Raw genomic sequence first — 22,707 nt, 5'->3', positions numbered from 1 at the left:
GCCTTGGTGAGGCTGCACCTGGAGTACTGTGTCCAGTTCTGGGCTCCCTGGTTCAAGAGGGACAGGGAACTGCTGGAGAGGGTGCAGCAAAGGGCTACCAAGATGATTAGGGGACTGGAACATCTCTCTTATGAAGAAAGGCTGAGGCATTTGGGTCTCTTCAGTCTGGAAAAAAGATGGCTGAGGGGGGGACCTTATCAACACTTATAAATACTTAAAGGGTGGGTGTCAAGAGGATGGGGCCAGGCTCTTTTCAGTGGTGCCCAGCAACAGGACAAGGGGCAACAGGCACAAACTGGAACACAGGAAATTCCACCTCAACATGAGGAGGAACTTCTTTACTTTGAGGGTGGCAGAGCACTGGAACAGGCTGCCCAGAGAGGTGGTGGAGTCCCTGTCTCTGGAGACATTCAAAACCCGCCTGGACGCGTTCCTGTGCAACCTGCTCTGGGTGACCCTGCTCTGGCAGGGGGGTTGGACTAGATGATCTCCAGAGGTCCCTTCCAACCCTATGATTCTATGATTCTATGACAGTGATGAACCTGAGGAATTTTCAAAAAGAGAGAAAAGACATACTTTTCATACCAAGGTAAAAGTTCAGGAACAGGAAAACCGAAAAGTGCTGTGTTGTAACACAACTGAAGTTGATTGAAGTTCCTTATAAGAATTATGTTATACAAGAAAAATTACATACCTGTGAACTTTGCACTTGGCAAAATATTCCTGTCCTACACTAAAGGGACGAAAGAAGACAGAGAAAGCCACAGCATTACTTTAAACTTGCTGTAGTTCTTCCTGTCTTTAAAGAACCCATACTTGACAACATTCCCATTTTCTTTCTCCCCTCAAATGAGGAGACATGCCTTTTGCAACACCACCCCCCCAAATCCTTCTCGCTAATACTATTCACAGCTGTCTCTAGTTTGACTTCTAGCCTCTTTTGACTAATGCAGCTCTCAGATAAGTTTCCAACCTCTTTCAATTGGCTGAGTCCCAAATCTCCTCCTCTATCCACATCCTCATAAACTGTTCAGTTCTTCTGTTCAGAAACACCCTGTTTAAATTCCACGTTGCACTGGGCATTGTGTTTCATTATGGTTCTTTACTTGGCCATTTAGAACCTTATCCAGACGATCTTTCGTCTTTTTCCCTCTCCCCTTTCTTTGGGCTTTACACTGTGCTGTCATTGAACCCTTCCTTATGATTATTATGTGTTTGCATTACCATAACAGCTAAGAGCCTGAACTATGCACCGAGACCCACAATATGAGGCCTCCCTAAACACAGCACCTTTATTCACTCTCAAACTATTTTTTGGATAATGACACATTAAATTACCTCCATCTAGTTCCGTTCTTTATTCCATCTCTCATTTGTATAGGCTTGAGCTTAAGCTAATCAAGGTTAAGATCTCAGCAGAGCTCTTCTCCAAACCCACACTCTTTTTTTACTATTTCTCCCTGTTGATAAGAGTCTTATCAAACATGCAGTCCCTTGGGTCCATGGTTATGGATTTTTACTTGAGAGAGGAGGAGGGGGTGAAGTTTGAGGCATTTTGATGCTTCCAACACTTGGCTTATACTCAAATATTTTCCTCTTTCAACATCTCTAGAATGTATCCTGAATACAAAACTTTCACCTGGGTGCTTCACCCTCTGCATCTTAACCCTCAGCCATTGCAAGCTGTTCACCTCCTGGTCCACTCAAAGAATTGCCAAATCATCCTCTATGATAGTTGTTTCAGTCCTACAATCTATACCATTCATGGCCTTCTGCTACCTACCTCCCTCTAAAATGACAAAAAAACTCTCCACCTATTATCCCTCTAAATCCTTTCACAACTGAACTGCACCGTACCTGTATGTTCATTTCTTGCAGCATTCCCATCTTCACTAGCGCTACTAGCACTACCAGCTTTCCCTGCCTGTTCATCCACATCTACCTCGCACCCCTCTGTGCTTTGCCTCCTTGTGTCCCTTACGCCATTAAGCCACTTCCTTACACACCTTTAAATTCCACCTGAAGCTTTACTTCTGCCGTGATGTTTGGCAGTTACTCCCTTATAGACAGTGGGGTGGACTGATACAAAGCTAACTGAAATGGATTTGGGTTTATTGTTATCCCATTTGTCCTCTCCCTATTTGCTTGGTTTGTTTCCCTGTTGCAACTTGTGCTTAAAACGAATTGTTAAGCAGAATCTATTTTTGGTACCACAGGACGGTATGGCACCAAATACAGCAGAGCCCTTACGCTCATTTGCAGTCTGTAGATACTATCTACCATGCAAAAGCTCTGTAGAACACACATGGGATCTCGGAGACCCCCATGCTTGGCAAAACTTAACAAGGCTGTCTTAGTTCAGCTTTTATGTGTTTATGGAAAAACGTGCCTAAAATTTAACAAAGGCACTGGTTTATGCATTCTTACATGCATGTTTTTTTCTTTTTTTTTTCCAGTAAATGTATTTTGAGATATAACAAGTAAACATCTTGCACAAGCCTGGGCCTGAAGCTGAGCACCTGCAACTTAAATAAGATCATCATTGTTTGACTGGGTTTAAATAATTTAGTACAAATTGGCTTTCCTATAGGTGTTGACAAGCATATCATCACTACTTACTAATGAGTACAGGATTCCAGAGGACTGTACAGATATCACACTCCTCCTCAGACTGCGCATGTGTCCCTCGAGTCAAAGTATTTCATAAACAAGCACCTGGAGACCTTGATTAAAAAACACCTGCTCTGAAGCTGTTGGGAGGACAGATTGCACAGTGTGCAGATGGCCTCCACAACATGGGTTGCTGATATTTCTGATATCCGTAGTCACTGGAAATAAAGTTTGTTTCCCTTCCTCCCCCACACCGACCCAACCCTTTATGCTGGCTGCACAGTGGTTGGTTTCATGAAAGTTTATGACCGTGTCCTCAAAGAAGTGGTTGAGGGAGAGTCTGCCACGGTCTGACAGTAAGTGCAACCATAGAAATGACGAGTATAACAAACCCTGCCTTTGTGACAGGCCAGGCTGTTGTTATCGTTGATTACCTTTTGGCCTGATGTTGCAAAAATAGTGATATTTGGTGAAAAGAGGATAAAGGCATCTCAGGGGCAATTAGTGATAAGCAGCCATCTGATAAGCCTTACCACCTGTTGCACAATTTTTCCCTATTCATGCCTGTGACTCCATGGATTGTTAACAAAAAAACATACAGATTTAATCAGGTCTGACATTCACCCCTGGGTCCTGCAAGCTCTTTCTCTCCATACAAATGGGATAGCTCAATTTTAACATCAGTTTTTCGGTTCTACTGGTCCTGGCACAAGGTTCTTGTAGGAGTTTTAGTGCTCTGCTTTCAAAGATGGAAAATAATAAAGCAAGGAAGGGCTCTGTCAGGTCTGGGCACATGTGAAGGATTTCTGCAATGACTAAGGTCTAAGAGGGTGTCTGAAAAGGACTGAAATAGCCACATGCCCTTCTTTGTTGGAAGCCCAGGAGCCTTTTCTATCTGTGTGTATTAATAATTTCAAAACGGATAATTGACCCATGGCTGGAAGCAAGAAGCTTGTCACATTTCCATGTTCAGCTGCTGGCTCTTCCCAAAAAGCAACATCAAGCAGACACCTTTTGGTTACTTTAGGCATGCTTATTCGAGAGAGTCCAGTTAGGTGGACAGCAAGTCCAATACTCTAACAGGACAAAGATGGGAAAACATCTTAAAGATTTTGTTTCTAATCTGGTATTCTGCAAAGCAAATGAGAAATTTAAATATTTCCAATAAAATAGAAGCCAAGCCCTTGCTGCTATTCTGATCTACAGGTTGAAATGATGTATACAGCCTCCCTTTGTCAGGGCTGTGTATTACAATCTTGGATGTCAGTCCTGCCAGCATAGCAACCTGCAGATCCTTCCTAGAGCTGTCCTCAGCCAGCACTAAGTATAGCTTGCTTTGTTTTTACATGCGCTATGACTACAGAGGCCACCCCTGAGTCATACGGGCTGCTCTTAGAAAACTCCAATGTGTCATTCCCTCATTTGCCAGCTTAAGAACCTGTATAAGATTCAAGTCATCTGAAGGGCTTGGAAGGTAGAGTTGTTTCAATAAGGGCAGCAGAACCCAGGAACTCTGACTGTCAATGTCCAGTCCTGCTCAGAGCCAAAACTCCAACTACTTTTTGGGTTTTAGCAGAAAATTAGACCTTGCCACCTCAGCTTGCTAAAGCCAAATATTGCTTTATTGACTTTTTGCCACCTTTAGACTTCCATCTCCTACAGCCACTGAAACTGCTTCAAGCCTTTTATAGAGATAAAACAGTTAATATTCCTAAGAAACAAAGATCGGCTTTTAGACCAATTTGGAGGGCACCAGTGGTCAGACCAGACACACAGATTATTGTTTCTGGTTTTAAAATAGATGAAAACTGGAGATAAAGGAGCAATTAACTTAACCTCAGTGTAAAACAAGGTGTTAGAATGATGTAAGGAGCAGTTTAATCAACTTGGGACAAACAAATAACAACTAATATATAACTTTCATAGTTGACCCTTATTTATTCCTTCAGGTTAATTGAATTCCATATTTCATAAGCCAGTAAATTTAGAACCCTAACCTGCAAGGGTTAATTGAAGCTCCTCTAAAAATGTGCTTGCTTCAAGCTGATTATGCAGCGTATCACGGGCAACTCTACAGGCTACATTTCACTGCACATAGCCTCTTTAAAGCAAGTCAGGTGGTCATTACACTTTGCTGATTACAGCTTGGGCTTCGCACCCTATGGGACATCAGGCTGACCACCATCCAAATAAAGTGAATGAAGAGAATCAGTTTGGCTTCAGTGAGAGCTGGACCAGATCCCATGGTTTCTGGGAAAAGTTTAAAGATGCAGTTTGTTCAGTTCAGTTCCATATCCACTGAATTAGGGATATGAAAATGGATAATTAATGTAGTATGAAAGGAGGTTGCAAAAAATAATTAGATTAATGAAAAATAAAATGCATAAAACAAAGATATGTATTTAAGAAATGGTAGCAAATGAAGGCTATGCTCATGATAGAGCATGTTACGGTACCTTGCTGTCCAGATTCATAGGCATGACTTCAAGCTTCACACAAACAAGTTATTTCCACAAGCCCAGGTGTGGAAAGGCAGCCTGCCTTCTGAGCTAGGAAGTCAAGTGAGGCTAGGTATGATCCTAGGTGCAACTTTCTCCTGTGTTCCAGTTGCTAAAGAAATAGGAAAAAAAAATCAAACAAAACTATATCTAAGGAAAGCATACCTTAACCATACTAGTCCTCTGGCCCATGGGGAAGCATAGAGTCCTCTTTTTTTCAAATTAATCTGCAAACTTAAAGCTAAAGAAAGTATGCCTTAATCACACTAGCCCTGTGCACTACTGAAGGAGATTCCTTCCTTTTTCCTAGGACACCACTTATTTTCACTAATTGCAATTCCCTTCCATTGTTGTGTGACGGCAGTCTGGACTTCTCCTTTTTTAATCAAAAATCCCAGGCTGCTCAGCATAACTGTCAGATGGGAATTTTTCCTTAACTAAACATTCTTTTTTCACCCATTGGAAAATATCAATTCATCACAAATGTCATTGGAAAGGGTTTTAGGTCTGGGATGAAATTGAGAGAAGCCAACAATCCAGGGATTAGGGCTCTGAATCAGAGAAGGGAAGGACTTGAACTCTGGTGTCCCACAATCCCAGATGAGTACACTAACCACTAAGCTATTCCAAGACAGGAGGTGAGTCTGTCTCCTCTCAGGAAAATGTCTATAAAGGGCTGGATTTTGTTCCAACATAGCACAAAAACAAATTGCAATCCTTCTACCCCCACCCCCCTCCTTTAAATTGAATTCTTGTTCTCCAGCCAGCCCAGCTTGGTAATGGTTTTGTGTAAGTTAAATAGACCAGACACATTTTTGTTCCTGTTGGTACTTAATAGATATTCAGTCACAAAAATGCAGCAAATAAAACAGCCCAATCTATATTAAGGGATATTTAAAGATGAAGTCAAGACCAGACCTAGACAGTGGCAGCTTAACAGCTTAATGTTGCAGAGGACTAAATGAAAATACGCGCGTCATTGAAAGCATGGTTACTATCGGCATTTCGAGTGCCATGAACGCTTGGAGTGGGTACTTTTGCTAAGTCTCCTTTCAACGGGGGTCTGCAATAGCTGCCTCTTTCTTTCGGGTTGACCATACCCCACAGTTTAGGATTAGAGTACATTTATGAGTAGAAACGGCACGCGTCGGCCGGGTGGATCGCTGCACCTTAAAAGCAAGGGTCAGGGAGACGGTAACGCAGGACGTGTCGGCCTGCGACCTCGCTCCTCACCCAGCCGGAGCCGGAGCCGGTGCCGGTGCCGGGGCGGGCGGCGGGGGCTGCCCGGGGTGGGCGGAGCGGAGCGGAGCGGAGCGGAGCGTGGCGGGCAGCCGGTCCCGCACCACCATGGACAGCTCACTGGGGCGCACCGGCCCCGCCGCCGCCGCCGCCGCCGCCGCCGCCGCCGCCCGCTGGAGCCCGCCCCGCCGCCGCGGGGTGCCAGCCGCCGGCACCGCGGGGCTATAGATAGTAGGGACAGGCTTGATGAATTAATAACCGACTCCTTGCCCTCAAATTTGAAAATTATTCCCTTTCGGTGTCTACTGGATTCTAGGAACCAGACAGAAGATTTGGCAAAACCCTCCTCAGTTCCACACAACTTTTTCTTTTTTTCTTTTTTTCTTTTTTTTTTTCCTTTCTCGAGCGCATTAAATTAAATGCACGTCGTCTGAATAAACCGCGCATTGTGTCTGTGTCAATAGCTGAAGTTGGGGAGCTCCGGCTGCTTCTCGAGTGGGAGAGGCAGCTCTGCTCAGCTACTCTATCGTTGTTTAATAAAGGAGATCAGCGTGCGCTGATGGGAGTGCCACGACACGTCTGGGTCTTGCTGATGGGGAGGAAAAACACGGTTTTCTCTTTCTCCCCAGGCAATCTTTTCACCCAATTAGAAGATTACACCGCGTCAGACGTGGACTGAGGAGTTTCTCACCCCTGACAGCCGCGGGAGAGTCAGAGGGGAGGAAGGCAACCCTTACGGGAGCTGGGGACGGCAGAACGCAGCAAGGCTAGGTTGCGGGCAAGAATGAGTATATGCTAGAAAGTCTGCCTAAATGTGCAAGCAATTGCGTTTGCTACTAGCTGCATAACAGCCATGCCCTCAAGACCACCCTGGGAGCTTTGGAAAAAAAAAAAAAAAAAAAAAACCAAACCACTGGGACTTCGCACCTCGCCTGCAGAGCGCTGTGTTCGCTGGCTTTGAACCTTCCCAGATCACAGGGGTTGTGCAAGTCTCAGGGGATTTCTGGTGCTCGCAGGACGAGTCCAGCAATCGCTGTTCTGCCGCTCCCTTCCCTTCCCCACCAGACTCTCAAGCAGTCTGCACGCCTGTTTGGGTTTTTTTTGTAATTTTTTTTTTCTTTTTTTGCTGAACACCATTTTTTCCACCCTGGGAAGACTGGGGAGGTTAAACTCCCCGTCTGAACCGAAGCCCTGGACGAGTGCAACTGAGGTTATAGAAAACCGGGAGGGGAAATGACGAAAAAGTTTTATTGTGAATAAAACAAGAGGGAGGAGGGAGAGGCAGAACTTCACAAAGGTGAAGGATGGGAAGTTTGTAGAACTGAGGATTTAGCACCGGGCGGGGGTTAGTCATTATTTCCTTCTGTCTCTCTAAGGCTACGATGTCACCTCCTCCCCAATTAGCTGAACTTGTCCCACTTGTCTGCTTTTCTTTCAAGGGAAGGTTTCTCTACTGAGCGGCTTTTGGGGGGAGCCTGGTCACCTACCCGCCCGCAGCCCCTGGCCCTATTCCCCGCTCGGGAATTACGTGCCAAACCTGGAACAGGGACTTATCTTCCTAGCCAAGCTCCCAGGTCAACTTCCTCGTAGGAAAGCTGATTTATGCCTGTTTATACGTATGGAAAAAGGAGGCAGAAGCCAAGCGCGGCATCCCTCCAAAATCTCATTGTCTTTGAGGCGAGAAGAGGGGAGAAAGGGGAGGAAGAAAACCTAAAATGATAAGGTTTGCCTTGTCGCGGCAGGGAGGACTTGCCCAGAAAGGCAAACACAGGGTTTTGCCTCACCTCCCCGCGGCTGAAGCCTTTTCCAGGTCCAACAAAACGACCGGACCCTCCGTGCGCCCCGGCTGGGAAAACAACCAGCCTCCGCAAGCTCCTCGCCTTGGCGAGGAACCTTGCCGTAACCGAGGCCCCGGCAGGTGAAAGACGGACAAAATTGTGCCTTTTCCCCGCTCCTAGACACAGGACCAGCCGTGCCCGGGGGTGCCCCATGCGCGGAGCGATGCTTTGGAGCAGGTGTGGGGAAGCCGGACGGCGCGATTCCCGTCCCCACACCTGCGCCAAAGCATCGCTCCGCCGGTCCTTCCTCTCCTCCAGCCTCATCCTCTCACCCCCACCGCCCCCGAGGGCAGGGAACACCCGGACCTGTCAGGGAGAAGCGGCAAGGACCGGCGGGGTGAGATGCTGCAGGTGGCGGCGGGTCCCTCCCGGGAGCCGCTTCCCCGGGAGCTCATCCCCCGCGCCGGAGGAGAAAAGGGGGGTTTAAACCCTGCTAGAGGGGATTTTTCGCCCCGTCCCGCCACGGAGGAGGGCTCAGGCTTGCGTGAAGCTAGGTACCAGGAGGAGTTTGCTCACGGGTTAAGCATTTGTGTAGGTGGCAGGAGAAAAAGCGCTGTGCCGGTTGTTGCAGATGACAAACAGACTTTGTGGGGGGGGAGAAAGGGGGGAGTAGGGGGAGGGGGGGAAGGGCATGGTATCATGGTATGATAGTAAGTCTCTTAAACGGGTTTGGCACTGCTCAGTTCCTGCCATATTAGCAAAGCCATAGTTGGGTTGTATTTTTTTTTTCCAAGCCCACTGAGGCAGAGATGAGGCAAACTCAGCCATAGGAAGGTGGTTAGTGATGTCACAAGTTTGGTCTTTTCAATAAAAGCAATAGAGAAGGGTCTCCCTCACTATATATATTAGGAGAAGCTTCTGTTCTTCACAATAAAAAGAGCAGCAAGGGAGAAAAGCACCTGCTTTTAACACCCTTTATTTAGCACTAATCTGTTACAGGCAGAATAAAAACTCTGTAGGGCTGGATTTCTTTTGAAAAGTATTACTTTTTGATTTATTTCACTTCTTTTTTTTTCTTTTTCTTAAGGATAGGACATAGTTTTGGAAGCGATTGCTGAGAAGATCAACCACTGTTGGCCAGGGTGATCTCTGAGAGGCACAGAGGGCTGTAACTCAAGGAAAAGGTGAAGTAATAAATTGTGAAGAAACTGCACTATTCCAAGTTTATAAAGACTATTTATTTTTCCTGAGTCTGTAAGGGTTGGGGTGGTTGGTTTGGGGTTTTTTTTATTTATTTCTGGAAGAAAGGAAATTCTAAAAATATTTGATGGACGTTTTACCTTTAACATCAGCAACAGACGTATGAGTGTGTGGGGGCTGTTTTCAGGGGATGTCACAATTATTTTTAATTAGTCGAAAGGGCGGTGTAAATCAAAGAAGCCTATTAGCTATACATTTTAATTTATAGCCTACCAGGTGTTCAGGGAATGTATTTACAGCATAAACGATTTAATGTTTTCAGCATGATTTCTATTTCAGCACTTAGGTTTTCGATTTTATTTGCCTATGTGGTATGAAATTTGGCTAAGGAGCTGGGCTTTTAAATTGTGGCAGCAAGTGTCGTTGCACGCAAAAATAACCTGCAGGTAGAAAAGTGCTTTGCTTTGCGCCTAAACTTTCTCCAGAAAGCGTTCCTTAATACGGGGAGAGGATGGGAAGGAGCAACCAGCCGGCACACCTCGGTGTTTTGTTGCGGCTTGTGAGGGTGTTGGCAAAGCTTTTGCTGTAAATCAGGCTGTCAGTGGCAGAAACCAGCGAACCCTCCGTACCTGGGGGCAGCAGCGGTGCCTGTGGGCAGGTTGCTCCGGGGAGGTTTCGACGGGGCGCGGAGCGGAGCCCCGCGGAGGGTGCGCGGCCGCGGAGGAATGCGGGGTCCCGGGATGCTACAGGGACGGTGCCGGCGTCCCCAGATGGTTTTTGCTGCCCGCCTGGGCAGGGCCACAGCGTGCCCATCCTCTGCCGTCAAACAGGAGATTGGCTTGCAAAGCATTTCCCTTTGGAAGAGCCGCCGGGGGTGGGGGCAAGGGGCGCACCAAAACCCCCGGGCTTTCTGCCGGTACCTTCCTTCGGAATACCCGGGGACAGTTTGTTGCGCAAGCAGGCTGTATAAAGGGGCGGACTGTGTTACCTTTGGGTTTTACATAAGTGTTTTCCTGTGATGGAAAAATTTGGTCCCTCCGTCGGGGCGGGGGTGCGGGGCTGCCGGCGGGGCGCAGGGATGGGGGGGGCTCTGGCCGCGCTCCCGCCGCTCCGGGCGCCGCCGCCGCCGCTGCCTCCGCAGCCCCGCGCCGCTGCCCGCCTCGCACGGCAGCCCAACCTGACACAGATATTTGCAACGCCCTGGCCAGATTGACGGAGGAAGAAGTGGAAGGCGAAAGAGGGAGAGGAGGAGAAAACTTTCCACTAATCTACTTTTTTGGCCAGGAGCGCCTGTGTTCATAGACTGCGAGTCCTCCCCCCAGCCCTCCCCCTTAGCCCCCCCTCCCCTTTCACTAGCGTACAATTAACATCATTAGGAATCAACCCTCCAGCTAATAGGGGAACCGCGACGAACAACGGTAGGTGTGTGAAAGGAGAGGCGGCAACGATCGCAGGCTGGGCTTTCGGGCTTGATCTAAAAAGCGTCCCCGCTGATGCGGGGATCGCCCTTTCCACGGTGGTACGGCAGGGGAGGCGCTGACCTAGGGGTAAACACAAAAAGGGAGAGCTGGAGTGGGAGAGAGAGAGGAGCAGAAGATGCGAAGAGCTTGGCCGGAGTCCTTAGGGTCTCCTGAGTGCATGTGCTGTCTGTCGGGTGTTTCCCTTTCTTCGCTTCTTTTTGATTCCGGTCCCGGGAAGCGCTGATTTCTAAGTCTCCTTTTTGCCTGTGGGTATCCCGCCCGGGCTCTCGCTCTCTCCGCACATGTTCCTAGGGCGCCATCTCTTTGCAAAAACCCTCCGTCCTCCCGCAGGTCTCCCAGAAGCTGCTTCGGAGCGTGTGAACATCGCAGGCTCCAGCCCAATCCAACCTGCGGAGCCAAGCATGACTCCCAGCCCCTGAGCCTCCCCGGGCTACCGCTCTTCTCGGACCGCTCGGGCTCTCCGACTTGGGCAGCGCTCTCTGCTTGAGTTCACTTTCCTTGTCACTGCTCTGGACCCAACTTTCCGGAAGCAGAGGACGTGAACCTGACTTTTTTTTTTTTTTTTTCCCAGAGGTATACTTCAAGACAGATGTATAGATGCTCTCCCACCCCCCCACCCCCGACACCCCGACGAATCTCTGTGTGTGTGTGTGTGTGTGTGTGTGTCCGCGCCTGTGTGTGTCTGTGTTTACAAAGAAGAGGGCAGCTGAGCTGACTTTTGGGAATCTTTCCTTATCTGCAAAGAGGGCTTCGCTTGCAACTGAAAGCCCTGAGACAGCCTCTTAGAGGACCAGAATTGAAGAGGGCTCGGGGAGACAAACGGACGCTCTCTCTAACCCGACTCAAATATGAGCTAGATGATTTTTGAACTAATATTGAAAGAGATCTTGCCTCCGGGCAAGAGAGACAGAGAGGGAGGGAGGGAGGGAGGGAGGGAGGGAAGGAGGGAGAGGCAGGCAGCAAGGGGGAGAGACGGAGCGAAGTTTGGAAGAAGTGAGCCGCTGCCGAGGGCTCCGAAAGTTTGTTTTTCCTTCACAACCTCGGAGCTGGTAGAGCCGAAAGCAGGGACTGCTTGGGGACGGCGCTGGCGCATGTGTCCCTCGGGACTGATCTCCCTTTCCTTGCAGGTTTTAAGACCCGGAGGATACAATGTTCACTAAACTCTTCCAGCAGTGGAGTTTCGCAGTGTTTCTGCTGAGTTACTCCGTGCCCTCTTACGGGAGATCAGTAGAGGGGATCAGCCGCAGACTGTGAGTTTCTCTTTTTTTTTTTCTTTCCTCTTTCTGTCTTTCTTCTTCTCTGGGTGCGGGTGGGGAGGGAAGCGGCCGGCCCCCGTCCCCCCGGGCCGGCAGCGCCGGGGCGGGCGGCGGGAGCAGCCCGGGGCGGGGGGAGGTTTGCAGCCTCCAGCAGCGCAGAGGCTCCGGGTTACCTGCCCCAGGTGCTCGCTGCGGGGTGCCCAAGCCATGGGCAGAGGGCGTTTGGGGCAGGGAAAGAGCGCTTTTCAGCTGTTGGGGAAAGCTCTTTGGAGGGAGAGGTTAAAGCTGAGGGTCTCCCGAGGGGAGAGAGCAGCAGTGCAGCTGGCTGCTTGTCCAGCATGCGCTGCTGCCCCTGCACCTTTCTGCGCCCTGGGAAGGTCCAGGTAGAGAGCATCCCCTTTTATCAAAGTGCTGTATGTTACACTAAGTACCGTATACTTTTTTCAGCCCTGGCATGCGGCCATTATTGATAAGGGTAGGGATAACGCACAGTAGTGAGGGCTGTCATGAAAGTGAAGTACTGAACAATTTCTTTGGATTTCTGCCGCTTCAGGAAAAAAAAATAATCCAAAGAGAGTCCAGTATTTGACTTGTACGCAGACGCGTTTTGTTTTTTTTTTTTTTTTGATAAATGATAATGTAACTTAAGAGAGTCTGTTCAGGAAATGACCTTTTTGCTCTTTCCAAAATAATCAACATGGTTTATACTAATACCGCTATGCAAAGTGCAGAAGAGAAGCCACTGGGCTGATGTAGAGGCAGCTGTCTCACACATCTAACTCACTGGCTTTCACTGGACTTGCATCAGATTTTCTAAGGAAGAAACACTTCAGTCGTACTGTGGAGGGCTGTATTGTTACTGAGTTCAAAAGGAAGTCAGGTTGGAGAAAGAGGATTGGAAAATCCAATCACAACTTATTGGGAAACATGACACAGCAAACTGAATTTCAGATGGGTTTCCTTGTAACTGATTACATACATAAGGACAAGATCTCCAAATAGCACTTCCTCTGCCATTTAAGCAACAACAAAAAAAAAATCCCCCAGGTGAAGTGACTTCAGACACACCTAAACCTTGGCACCAGGCAGACAGCTATTACAAATCTCCTACAGCAAATTGTGTAGAACATGTTATTGCTGATAATTCCTCCCAGTCCATTAATGCTTAGCTATTTTGTACTCCTGCAAATTATTGTTGAGCTATTTATTTCATTTGAGACTATTTTCTTCTTTGGGATACAGAGGAACCAAACTTCAGTTTCAGAAATAAAAAAAAACTGAAAATAATTGAAGTACAGTCAAATGCTGTATTTTCTTGGCTAGGAAACTCTGAATTGGACCTAAGCCAAATCTGTTTTTAAAAAAGTTAGATTTGCTAAGAAATACTCTTTCTCTTTTTGAAGCTAGTGTTGTTCTAACACTTGTTTTTAAAGGTCAGGATTAGAGGTCTTCCCAACATCCCCATTCCATTCTGACAGGGGGAAAATAAAGTGGAAGTTAAACAGTCAAAATGCATTTCTCAGCTCCTTCTTTGCTATGGCATGTAAAACACACAGAAGAAACCAGTTAGCTGTCAGTTAGTGGCACTCACGTAGTTTTGTTTGTGGGTACAGCACAAACACAGACACCACACTCAAACATGTGTCCTGTTTTAATATCACCACAAACCATTCCTAGAGTTAATGGTTAATAACTCACTTAAGCCTAGAGATATTTTTTTTTTCAGTCAAAGACTTAAACCAGTAACGGATGAAAATACTGAAGCACGTTATTATAGCCATGCAAAAATAATCAAAATGACATAGGCCTAGTTCTACAGACTTTACTGAGGAAAATCTCCCATGGAAAGCAATGGCAAATTAGCCCAAGAAAAGAATGCCAGGCATATTATTTGTTATAGAAATGCTTTAGCTGCTAAAGAACTTCTGAGAAACCCAGTAATGCCTCAAAATGAAATTAGATATTTTTATCAGCATGCCCAGATATTGCAGCATCATGTCCCCATATCTGTTCAAAATATTTTTTCTAACCCTGAGATAGGTTGAGCTGCTTTCACTCCCTTTGGAGACAGTGGCAAGGGCACTTGGTCTTGCAAAATCCAGACCGAGAGATGAGTTATTTTGCTGAACTTATGATCAGACCCAATGTGAATAGTTAAGGATAACAACGGTTAAATAAGAGCAACTCTGAGGCAGAAAGTTGTTGCTTAAAGAATGTTGCCTCTCAGTGACGCTAGATAGCCAGTGAAAAAAAATGAAGACTGCATGGTCCTGGAAAGAACAGCTTACCTGGAAGTACATGAAGTCAGAATAGTCATAGTCTTGGATTTCTACTCTTTTCCCCATGACGAGACACTAAGTCCCATATGTGCATAGTGTACTTGGATACCGTAATTAGTTTGGACACCCTGGTGACATACAAACCATCAACATCCTTCTCTCAAAAGTGCCTACCACATGTAAGCTCAGCATTTACTGCACTTGGTTTGGGGTCAGACTTTTTCCTTGAATGAGAGGCACATTTTATAGAAGGATGGAAGGGACCTCTAGTGGGTCATCTTAACCCTAACAGCCTAATATTTTTTTACATACCGTACCCAATATGTGAATGCAATCATTCCAGTTTCCATTGCCTTCCTACTCTGAGTGTGTGGGTGAGATATTGTTGATATCTCCATTATGAAGCACTTCTTACATCAGCCTTCTTGGGCAAGTATTTTTCCCTGATTTACAAACACAGGAGTTGTTTGAATAACTGAGGCAGAAGGAGGCAGAAGGTCAAAGAGATATGTATCTACCACATCTTCTTTGTTTTAAGAAGATTTGTGATCTAGAGCATACAAAGGAAATTGGTAGGCAAAATGTAATCCTTAAGTCTGGCTGAGTAATAAAAGTCATGTGAAATATAACACTACGTAATGTTATACAATCATCTGGAATAGCAGAGTGTTATTTGGGGCCAGACTTGATGCTAAATATCATACAGACATTTAAACAGAAACCCACCCTCTTTGGCACACTAACCCCTCACACGTCAATCCCTGCATTATTTTGGAAATGCACACTCACACAAGATGTAGATCTTGTAATGCTCTTTGACTGCCTTGTGTGTACTGGAACCAAATCTTTAGGTTTCGGGTCTGTAAAATGGAATAGCTTTTCAATCAAGAGGACTTTAATAACAGGCTTTAGAGATTCAAGATTTTGTCACAGTGGGTAAATTGACCAAATACACATTACAGGATTAAGGCAGCTTTAGGTTGTCTGTGATAAAAGGAATTATCCTCGGTAGTTTACAAGAGGCAGTAGGAAAGCTTTGCTCATCACATATGAGATGTACTGTTTTAAACTCAGTAAAGCACCAAGATTTTGTACGCTTTTTATAAACTAGGAGAGTGAAAGGAGAACTGCATTTCCCATGCAAATATCCTGGGAAGATAGATTACTGAAGCTAGGAGTGTAACATGAGCCACAATGGACAGCTTGACAAGCAGCACAGAAGTATGCCACTCAGAGGAGTCCGAGGTATGCTAGCTTTTTAGCATACCTGCAAATCAGACTGACCTTAGTCAGAAGGTTGTTAGAGATGGCTATCGGAGAGCTTCAAGGAGTGCACTGGTCAAAAAAGTTCTCCTGGGGGAGATCTTGAGCTTCGGTTAGTGGTCACAGCTGCACTGAAGATAATGAGACAATATGGGTTCAACGCAGCAGTATCACGTTGCTTTTTTGCTTAGGGACATTGAGTTGAAGGGCACAAAACACTTGTCCTAAAGTCTGAAGTCACCCAAAACTGTTTTGGGGGAGCTTAAAACATAGACAATGTTTGGTCAAATATGTGCTCAAAAACGCGAGTATAGCTAGGCCTGATTTTGAGCAAGTATCCCTGCTGTATCACTTCATGCAAAAACAACAGTCGTCTTGTAGTCTCATTGTAGAATGTGAGAAAGCTGCTGTTTGAATTTTACACTGAGTAGTAGAGACGTAGTATCACTTGAACCCGTCACTTGAACCCAATACTCAAAAAGTGCAGCTCTACAAAGACAAAAAGTGAAGGGGATGCTCTTAAGCCAATGCTACTTGAAGTTGCCAGTTTCAAATAGCTCTACTGTTGATCCCACCACAAATCTAAAGTGTTTGGCTGAAGGGACTGGCAAAGATAAATTACAGAACACTCCCAATCATTTAGCATACTGTCTTTGTCCACCACATTTTGAAACCTGGTAACATAGCAGGATAATTAGGGACGGAAGGAAGGAATATTCACTCACAGTTCTGTGTCTTCTCCCATTTCACCCACATGCAGAAACAACTTCTTATCCAGCTAACTGACCAAATGATTATACGACAGGCAAGGCAGTGAATTCATTTTCTTTGGCCAGTAAGAATCCAGTCACATGTAGTACCCTGATGCAAGATGAGAGGATACATAGCCAATCTCAGCACACTGAAGTAGGGCAATTGGAAGGATAAACTGTATTATAGCATTCATGGGAACATAGCTAAAATCCCAGCTTGTGCTTTCTGTGGTTCACAGTGCAGCTGTGCGTCTATCCTACATCAAGGAAAAAGCATGTATTTTCTCACGGTTATGTGTTACCCAGGTGCCACTTGTATCTTCTTTCCTCAGATGTTTCATACCTTCTTTGCTAGAACAACATCTATCTCTAAAAGACGTATAGCTAACCATCTCCCAGTTCCTCGAAAACAGGACAGAGATTAGTGAACCAAAAGGTCAAGAACTCTGGAAAAGTACCAGGGACCTACTGAAACAAACCAGGATGCTCTTGAAGAAGATCCAGTGAAGAGGGCTAGCATAAAACTCAAAGAGCACAGCAGACAAGAAATTTGGCCCCAAAAGTTCTTGCTTAATGGAATACTAGAAAGGCATCTAAAACTATAATTAGACACAAGTGGCCACGCAGTAAAACCAACAGGAGTGGTTGAGGCTCATCTCTGCTGATGCTCAGGCTGCTGCCTCTCTGGATAGCTCGTTATGGACTCAAGTGCCTACGTTTAAGGTGCCCAAATTTGAACATTTTTCCATTATGCTCCTGCAATTGTACTCATTTAAATTTAGAAATTAAATGCACTTTTATGTATTCATTTATGTTTTTGAAGCACATTACTGAGCAGAAGAAAATTATTAGGATGATGCTGTATAAACACTGCTTCCAGCTTCAGTACAAAGTATTCGTTATTCCTTCTCTTGCTTGACTGCAGTGCTCCATTATCTGACCCTTTAGTTTTCCTATCTTTGACAACTGTCTTCCTGCTTTTACTGCCTGAAGTGTGATATATTAAGAGATGTAGTACTTTCCTAGAACAGAGCAGTGACTAATCCAACTCCAGGTCCAGTCGTGTATGATCGGTCAGCTGAGAATTATTACCCGCTTAGGTCTTTCCCTTCTCTGTAGGGAGCAGCTACTCTGAGAAGCAGGACTTGTTCCAGCAGTCTGACTTAACTGGATGTCTCCAAGCCTGAAAGCTGGTACACGGTCACTGTGGCTGCCACTGCCAGTGGAGAGAAGAACTCTGCCAAGTACTGGGCAATAACCAAATCCTAAAAGTTTTTTTTCCCCTCCTCTCTTCTCTTTCTGTAGCAAACGGGCTGTATCAGAGCACCAGCTTTTGCATGACAAGGGCAAGTCAATCCAAGACTTACGAAGAAGAATATTCCTTCAAAATTTAATTGAAGGTGTCAACACTGCAGAAATCCGTGCAACTTCAGAGGTTTCACCTAACCCTAAGCCTGCTACCAACACGAAGAACTACCCTGTCCGATTTGGTAGTGAAGATGAGGGCAGATACCTAACTCAGGAGACAAACAAATCACAGACCTACAAGGAGCAGCCTCTGAAGGCATCGGGGAAGAAAAAGAAAGCAAAGCCTGGAAAACGTAAGGAACAAGAGAAGAAAAAGAGGCGAGCCCGCTCGACTTGGCTAAATTCTGGCATGTATGGAAGTGGCATGACCGAGAGCCCACTCTTGGACAACTCTGTTACTACACATAATCACACTTTAAGGTAATCCTGCTACATCCTTTTGGGGGGCATACCATATATTTGTTGAAATTGTTATCCTTTGGTGTGCTAGGCTGAGGTCTCACGCAAGCCTGGAGTAATAGCATACCTTTATGCTCATAACTGGGCAGTGGCTTTTCAAGCAGTGCACAGTCTCAAGGTGCTTTCTGGAGGTAAGTACCCTTTACACTTTGCACTGTTAACAAAGTCGTTCTTTCCCATGACAAAATGAGCTTCCTGAAGCTGAGTGAGTAGCAAGTAAAGACATTTCTGCAAAAAGAAAGCACATCGTGGCCATTAAAATTTCCTTTCCTGTTTAAACCGTGGTGTCTCTCACTTAAGATCTTGGTCCCACACTTGGGCCCCAGCAGATTGAAAGCTTTGAGTTTTATTTAAGGCACTGCATCTATAAAATGGCGAAGTTTTCTTTCCTCCCTCTCAACGCCTCCCCTTTTTGGCAACTTTCCTACCCTTACTTTACAGTTTTTCATTTTACTGTTTAACCTTAGGGGAGAACACGGAAAATTTCTCTCTTAGTAATATCTGCAAACAATGCGGACCAGCCTTTCACTATAAAATTTTCCCTGCCATTAGGACTTTTTAATTCAGCTCCATCTTTTTACCAGCTCGTGAAACAATTACGTTGGTGCTGAAAAATGTTGAGCACTGCTTTTGGAGAGAGACGAGCTTTCCTCATGTATGACAATGAAGGGTTTTCAGGGCAGTGGCGAGCTGGAGACTTCAGCCCAGGTGCCCCAAGCGACTCATCCACTTGCAGCCATCTCAGCTTGAGTGGAAATCTGCACACTTGCAGACTAAGCGAAGGTGTCCACTCCTCAGTTCTCCTTAAATGTTTGCATTTACAACAGCAAAAACTCCACCATTTTCTCTTCTCCTCCCCTTCACTTTGGAAGAATAGGAACATAAGAGAAGTGCCACTTGCTCACAGTAAATCCCTTAGAAAAAGACACCAGCTGTGGGATTTACTAAAATCCAGCCTTGGGTTAAGCTTCACGGGCCATAGTTTGCAACGTGCTCCATTGCCTCAACTTCTGCTGGCATCGACAGGAGTTACGGACCTTTAGGTCTAGGCATTCTGTGTCCCACACCACAAACCAGTTAGCATGGCTGTAGCAGTAAGTGGTGAAGTACGAGAGGTTGGTTTGTCTCAGCGCCTTAGGAAAGGCATGTTGCAGTCAGGAGTCACCTGATGTTTCAACAGGTGTTGAGGAACTGTGGTGGCCAATAAATAGCATGTCTTTGGCACATAGACATCTGGAATGCAGGGAAAACACATCCTACAGCATTTTGGCTGTTATTTCTTTTTCTTACTACTCTGTCTTTGGTTGTATATCCAATTGGATATGTAAAAGAATGACAGGTACAACCCTGTTGATTTTCCTAGTTCAGCCTTTCTGTTTCAAGTATGGTTGGATGGCTGAAGGCAGTCAGCCTTACAGTGGAGCCCAGACTGCTGAAGGCAATCTCCAACTTTACCTTACTGATATTATTGCCCGAGATGCAGTATTTCTCCAGGGCAAGAAACAGATTCCTAAAGAGGACCTATATTTTAGATAATTAATTGAAAATGATTAAACAAAGAGGAGCAATAAAACAGGAAAACAAAATTCCCCTTTCACAAGGATAGAGCATAATGTGCTGGTTCAGCTCTTAAGAACTGCTAGTATATGAGCTTGTAGTTATCCCAGTAGACTGGTAAAAGATATAATTTCTAAACTTTAAATGAAAGCAAGTCCCAACTCCCTGACATGTACTTTAGGGGGAGCCAGGTTCAATGCAGTTGTCTATGCAGTTGTTGGCACAAGGTGGGCAAGCACATTTTAGATGGAGGGATGACCACATCTGAGTGAGGTTGGATCCTCAGCTGTCCTGAGCTGAATCAGGAACTTCTGCTCTATCTGCGGGTGGGGGACAAGGAAGGTGTGTGCAGACAGGATTTCCACATGCTACACGAATAGAAGCTGCTTTTGTAGCACCCCTACGGCTAGCTGCAGCTTAGGAGAACCATCATCACTTTCTAGTGAGGGAGTGGCTATACATAAAGCAGTAGGGCAAATGTCAAGGAAGTACAAAGATAAAGTTTAAGCTTGCTTTTCCCTTCTGTGCTTCTTTTCTGCTCAACACACTGAACTAAAATCCTCATGCCAATTCCCTCTGCACAAGCTCAGTCTCAAAATGTTGGGTTTAGGTCAGAAAAAAAGACCAAAAATAATGTGCTCCCTAGATCTTTTGACTTACAACAGGATGTATCTCATAAAAGAAGGCAATCTTGCAAAATCTGGGACCAAATCACGCAAAGCAGCTTGCAAGTAGTCATTAGTACAGAGCCCATTGTCAAAATGTGGCTTAGCTTAAACTCTAAAACAAAGCCTAAAATCCAAGCCAAAATGAAAATGTCAACCTCTTAAAAGTAGGCCTGCATAATGCAGACCCACATATACAGTCACACTGTATGAACTGTGTGCCATTATTATACATATTGTAATGTAGCCTGAATACACCCTAATATTACTAGCTAATTATTAGGGGGGAGCTTCATGCTAGGCTTTCCATTCCAGGCACTTAAAAAAGACTTTCTCATGGACTTTCCAGCTATATTCCCATTCCAATTCAATTAAGCTGTTATTACTTAATTTCCTAAGAAACCTTTCGAATGAGTAGACTCCCTAATTCTAAATTTAGTCTCATATTCAATGTGCACATAAAAAAAACCCTTTTAAACTCTCAAGGATTTGCTTTTTGTGTGTGTCTCACGCCCACACACGTCTGCCATGTGGAATGCTACCCACAGCTTCGGCGATCAGTCCAGCAACAGAGCGAATCACGCTCCATCCTATAGCTTCGCATTCCACCCTATAGCTGTTTCCCAGGGAACCAACGTGCGTTACAGAAATGTGCTGTTCACAGGGACAGAAGGGAAAAAAGCCCAACCATTCAGCATTTTCTGCAGCACCGCTGAGAAGTAACTTAAAATAACATCGTAGTATAAGAAATATACTGCCAGGATAGGAGCAGGCTCTGCTTCTGTTCTCATGCCTTCACAAGGAAGGCAGGAGTGCAGAACTCACACCAGGCTGCCAGCATCCCTTCAAAAACTCCCAGATCTTAGAATTGTGTACATCTGACTCTTTCAGCTTTGACTGAATGCAACAGGAGTCAGAGCTTAACATGACGAGATGCTCGTTTTCTTTCAGGACCCAGCTCTTTGGCTCATGGAGGGGATTTCTAGTCTTTCAGGACAAGAAAGTTTCAGGACTCTAGTCTTTCAATTCAATCAAGCACTTAAAGAGACACGCTATCAAGGGGCAGTTCACTTCCAGACCTGAGCAGCCTTTACTGTACGAGTACTGCATTTACTCGTATTCATGACAGCATAGAAATATTTAACTCTACAGTAAACAGACCCTTGTCTAACAGGTGGCCTCTCAGTGCGAAAGATAGACCAAATAAGCCTTGGGAGACTGTTGTAATGCCAGCAAAAAGCCCAACACCACACCCAAGCGGTTAACAGAGCAGGGGCACGATTGCCACAGTGCTCAATAAGGACTTTCTTTCTCTTACCTTCAAAAGAAATTTCTCGTTTCTCCAACTGTACTTTTTTTGGTGTGTTTATTATAGGTTGATACAATTTTTCTACCTGTAGCACTTGGGAATCTTCTTGCATAAGGCTCTAAAGAAAACTAAAGCCCCTTCCTGTTTCTCTGAGTGTACAGTAGAGTGGAATAGATGGCCTCAGTGTCAAGACAAACTGCAGGTCTTCATACAGCTACCTGAGTTGCATCAAAGGAAATATAGTAGAGGTCTTGAAAAGACGTCTAAAACTGTAGCATTCTTGCCCTATTATTGCACATATTTACGAGCAATGTACACTCGTTATAGTCCATGTCACTCTTGCTACTAATTTTGTGTCCCTGTATTTGGAATGAAAATTAATTTTTATATTTTTTCTGTCCTTCTTTTCTTTGCAGGAGGCGCTGACATTTTCAGCAAGAGATTTTTGGAAGACATATTGCAGTATTCTGTAATAGTGAACATATGGGAAGTATTAAAATATTTATTACTTGTAAATATTGTAAATGCTCAGAATAAAACCTTTTCCCCCCATTGCTCTCTGAAACTGCACATTTGGTTATTGTGAATTTTCCTTTTTTTTTTTTTTTTTTTTTTTTTGCTAAGGCTAAGACAATTATTATTGTCACATTTACCATAATTTATTTTGTTGACTGGTGTATTTATTTTGTGAAAGTATCTTGGTGCTGCTGACTTTCTATATTTTTTGTAACATAATGCACTTTAGATATACATATCAAGTACATTGATAACTGACATAAAATGTTCCTGTTTTGTGGTTGACTTCAATGAATGCCTACATACAATTGTTCAAACTGATTTTCCTTTGTGCATGTATAATAGCAGTATTTTAAAATTTGTAAAGAATGTCTAATAAAATATAATCTAATTAAATCGTGACTCATAAGGAAAAATGTGTCCTTTAGGAATTTCAAGAGCAGGAAAGCTATTTTTTTCTTTACTACATTTGAAAATCGTTTTAAATTTAATGTGTTTACATTGGTTCAAGCTCCCACATTTTCACATTAGCTTTTA

General features: G+C 44.9%; 1 protein-coding gene across 2 annotated transcripts; it reads left to right on the top strand.

The window, feature by feature from the left end:
• Positions 1–9,297: 9,297 nt before the first annotated feature.
• PTHLH (parathyroid hormone like hormone) lies at positions 9,298–22,204 on the top strand. Of its 2 annotated transcripts, XM_063322705.1 has the most exons (4): positions 10,731–10,743; positions 11,934–12,056; positions 17,662–18,084; positions 22,071–22,204. In XM_063322705.1, exons 2-4 carry the CDS (start codon positions 11,956–11,958, stop codon positions 22,078–22,080), a joined length of 534 nt encoding a protein of 177 aa, XP_063178775.1. In that variant the 5' UTR covers positions 10,731–10,743; positions 11,934–11,955; the 3' UTR covers positions 22,081–22,204. The 2 variants fall into 2 exon arrangements, with proteins under 2 accessions (XP_063178785.1, XP_063178775.1); XM_063322715.1 differs by lacking the exons at positions 10,731–10,743; positions 22,071–22,204 and adding an exon at positions 9,298–9,309 and having other exon boundaries at positions 17,662–18,088.
• The last annotated feature ends 503 nt before the right edge of the window (positions 22,205–22,707 follow it).

This window comes from Chroicocephalus ridibundus, chromosome 1 (genome assembly GCF_963924245.1).
Source record: "Chroicocephalus ridibundus chromosome 1, bChrRid1.1, whole genome shotgun sequence".
Lineage (NCBI taxonomy): Eukaryota > Metazoa > Chordata > Aves > Charadriiformes > Laridae > Chroicocephalus > Chroicocephalus ridibundus.
The sequence above is the reverse complement of the archived record's forward strand: the minus strand, read 5'-3'. Positions and strand labels throughout refer to the sequence as shown.

Bases quoted from the DNA above. Each gene is read 5' to 3' on its own strand.
- PTHLH (XM_063322705.1), top strand. From the start codon at position 11,956: ATGTTCACTAAACTCTTCCAGCAGTGGAGTTTCGCAGTGTTTCTGCTG. The intron at 12,057-17,661 runs GTGAGTTTCTCT...CTCTTTCTGTAG, and splicing joins GAGGGGATCAGCCGCAGACT to CAAACGGGCTGTATCAGAGC.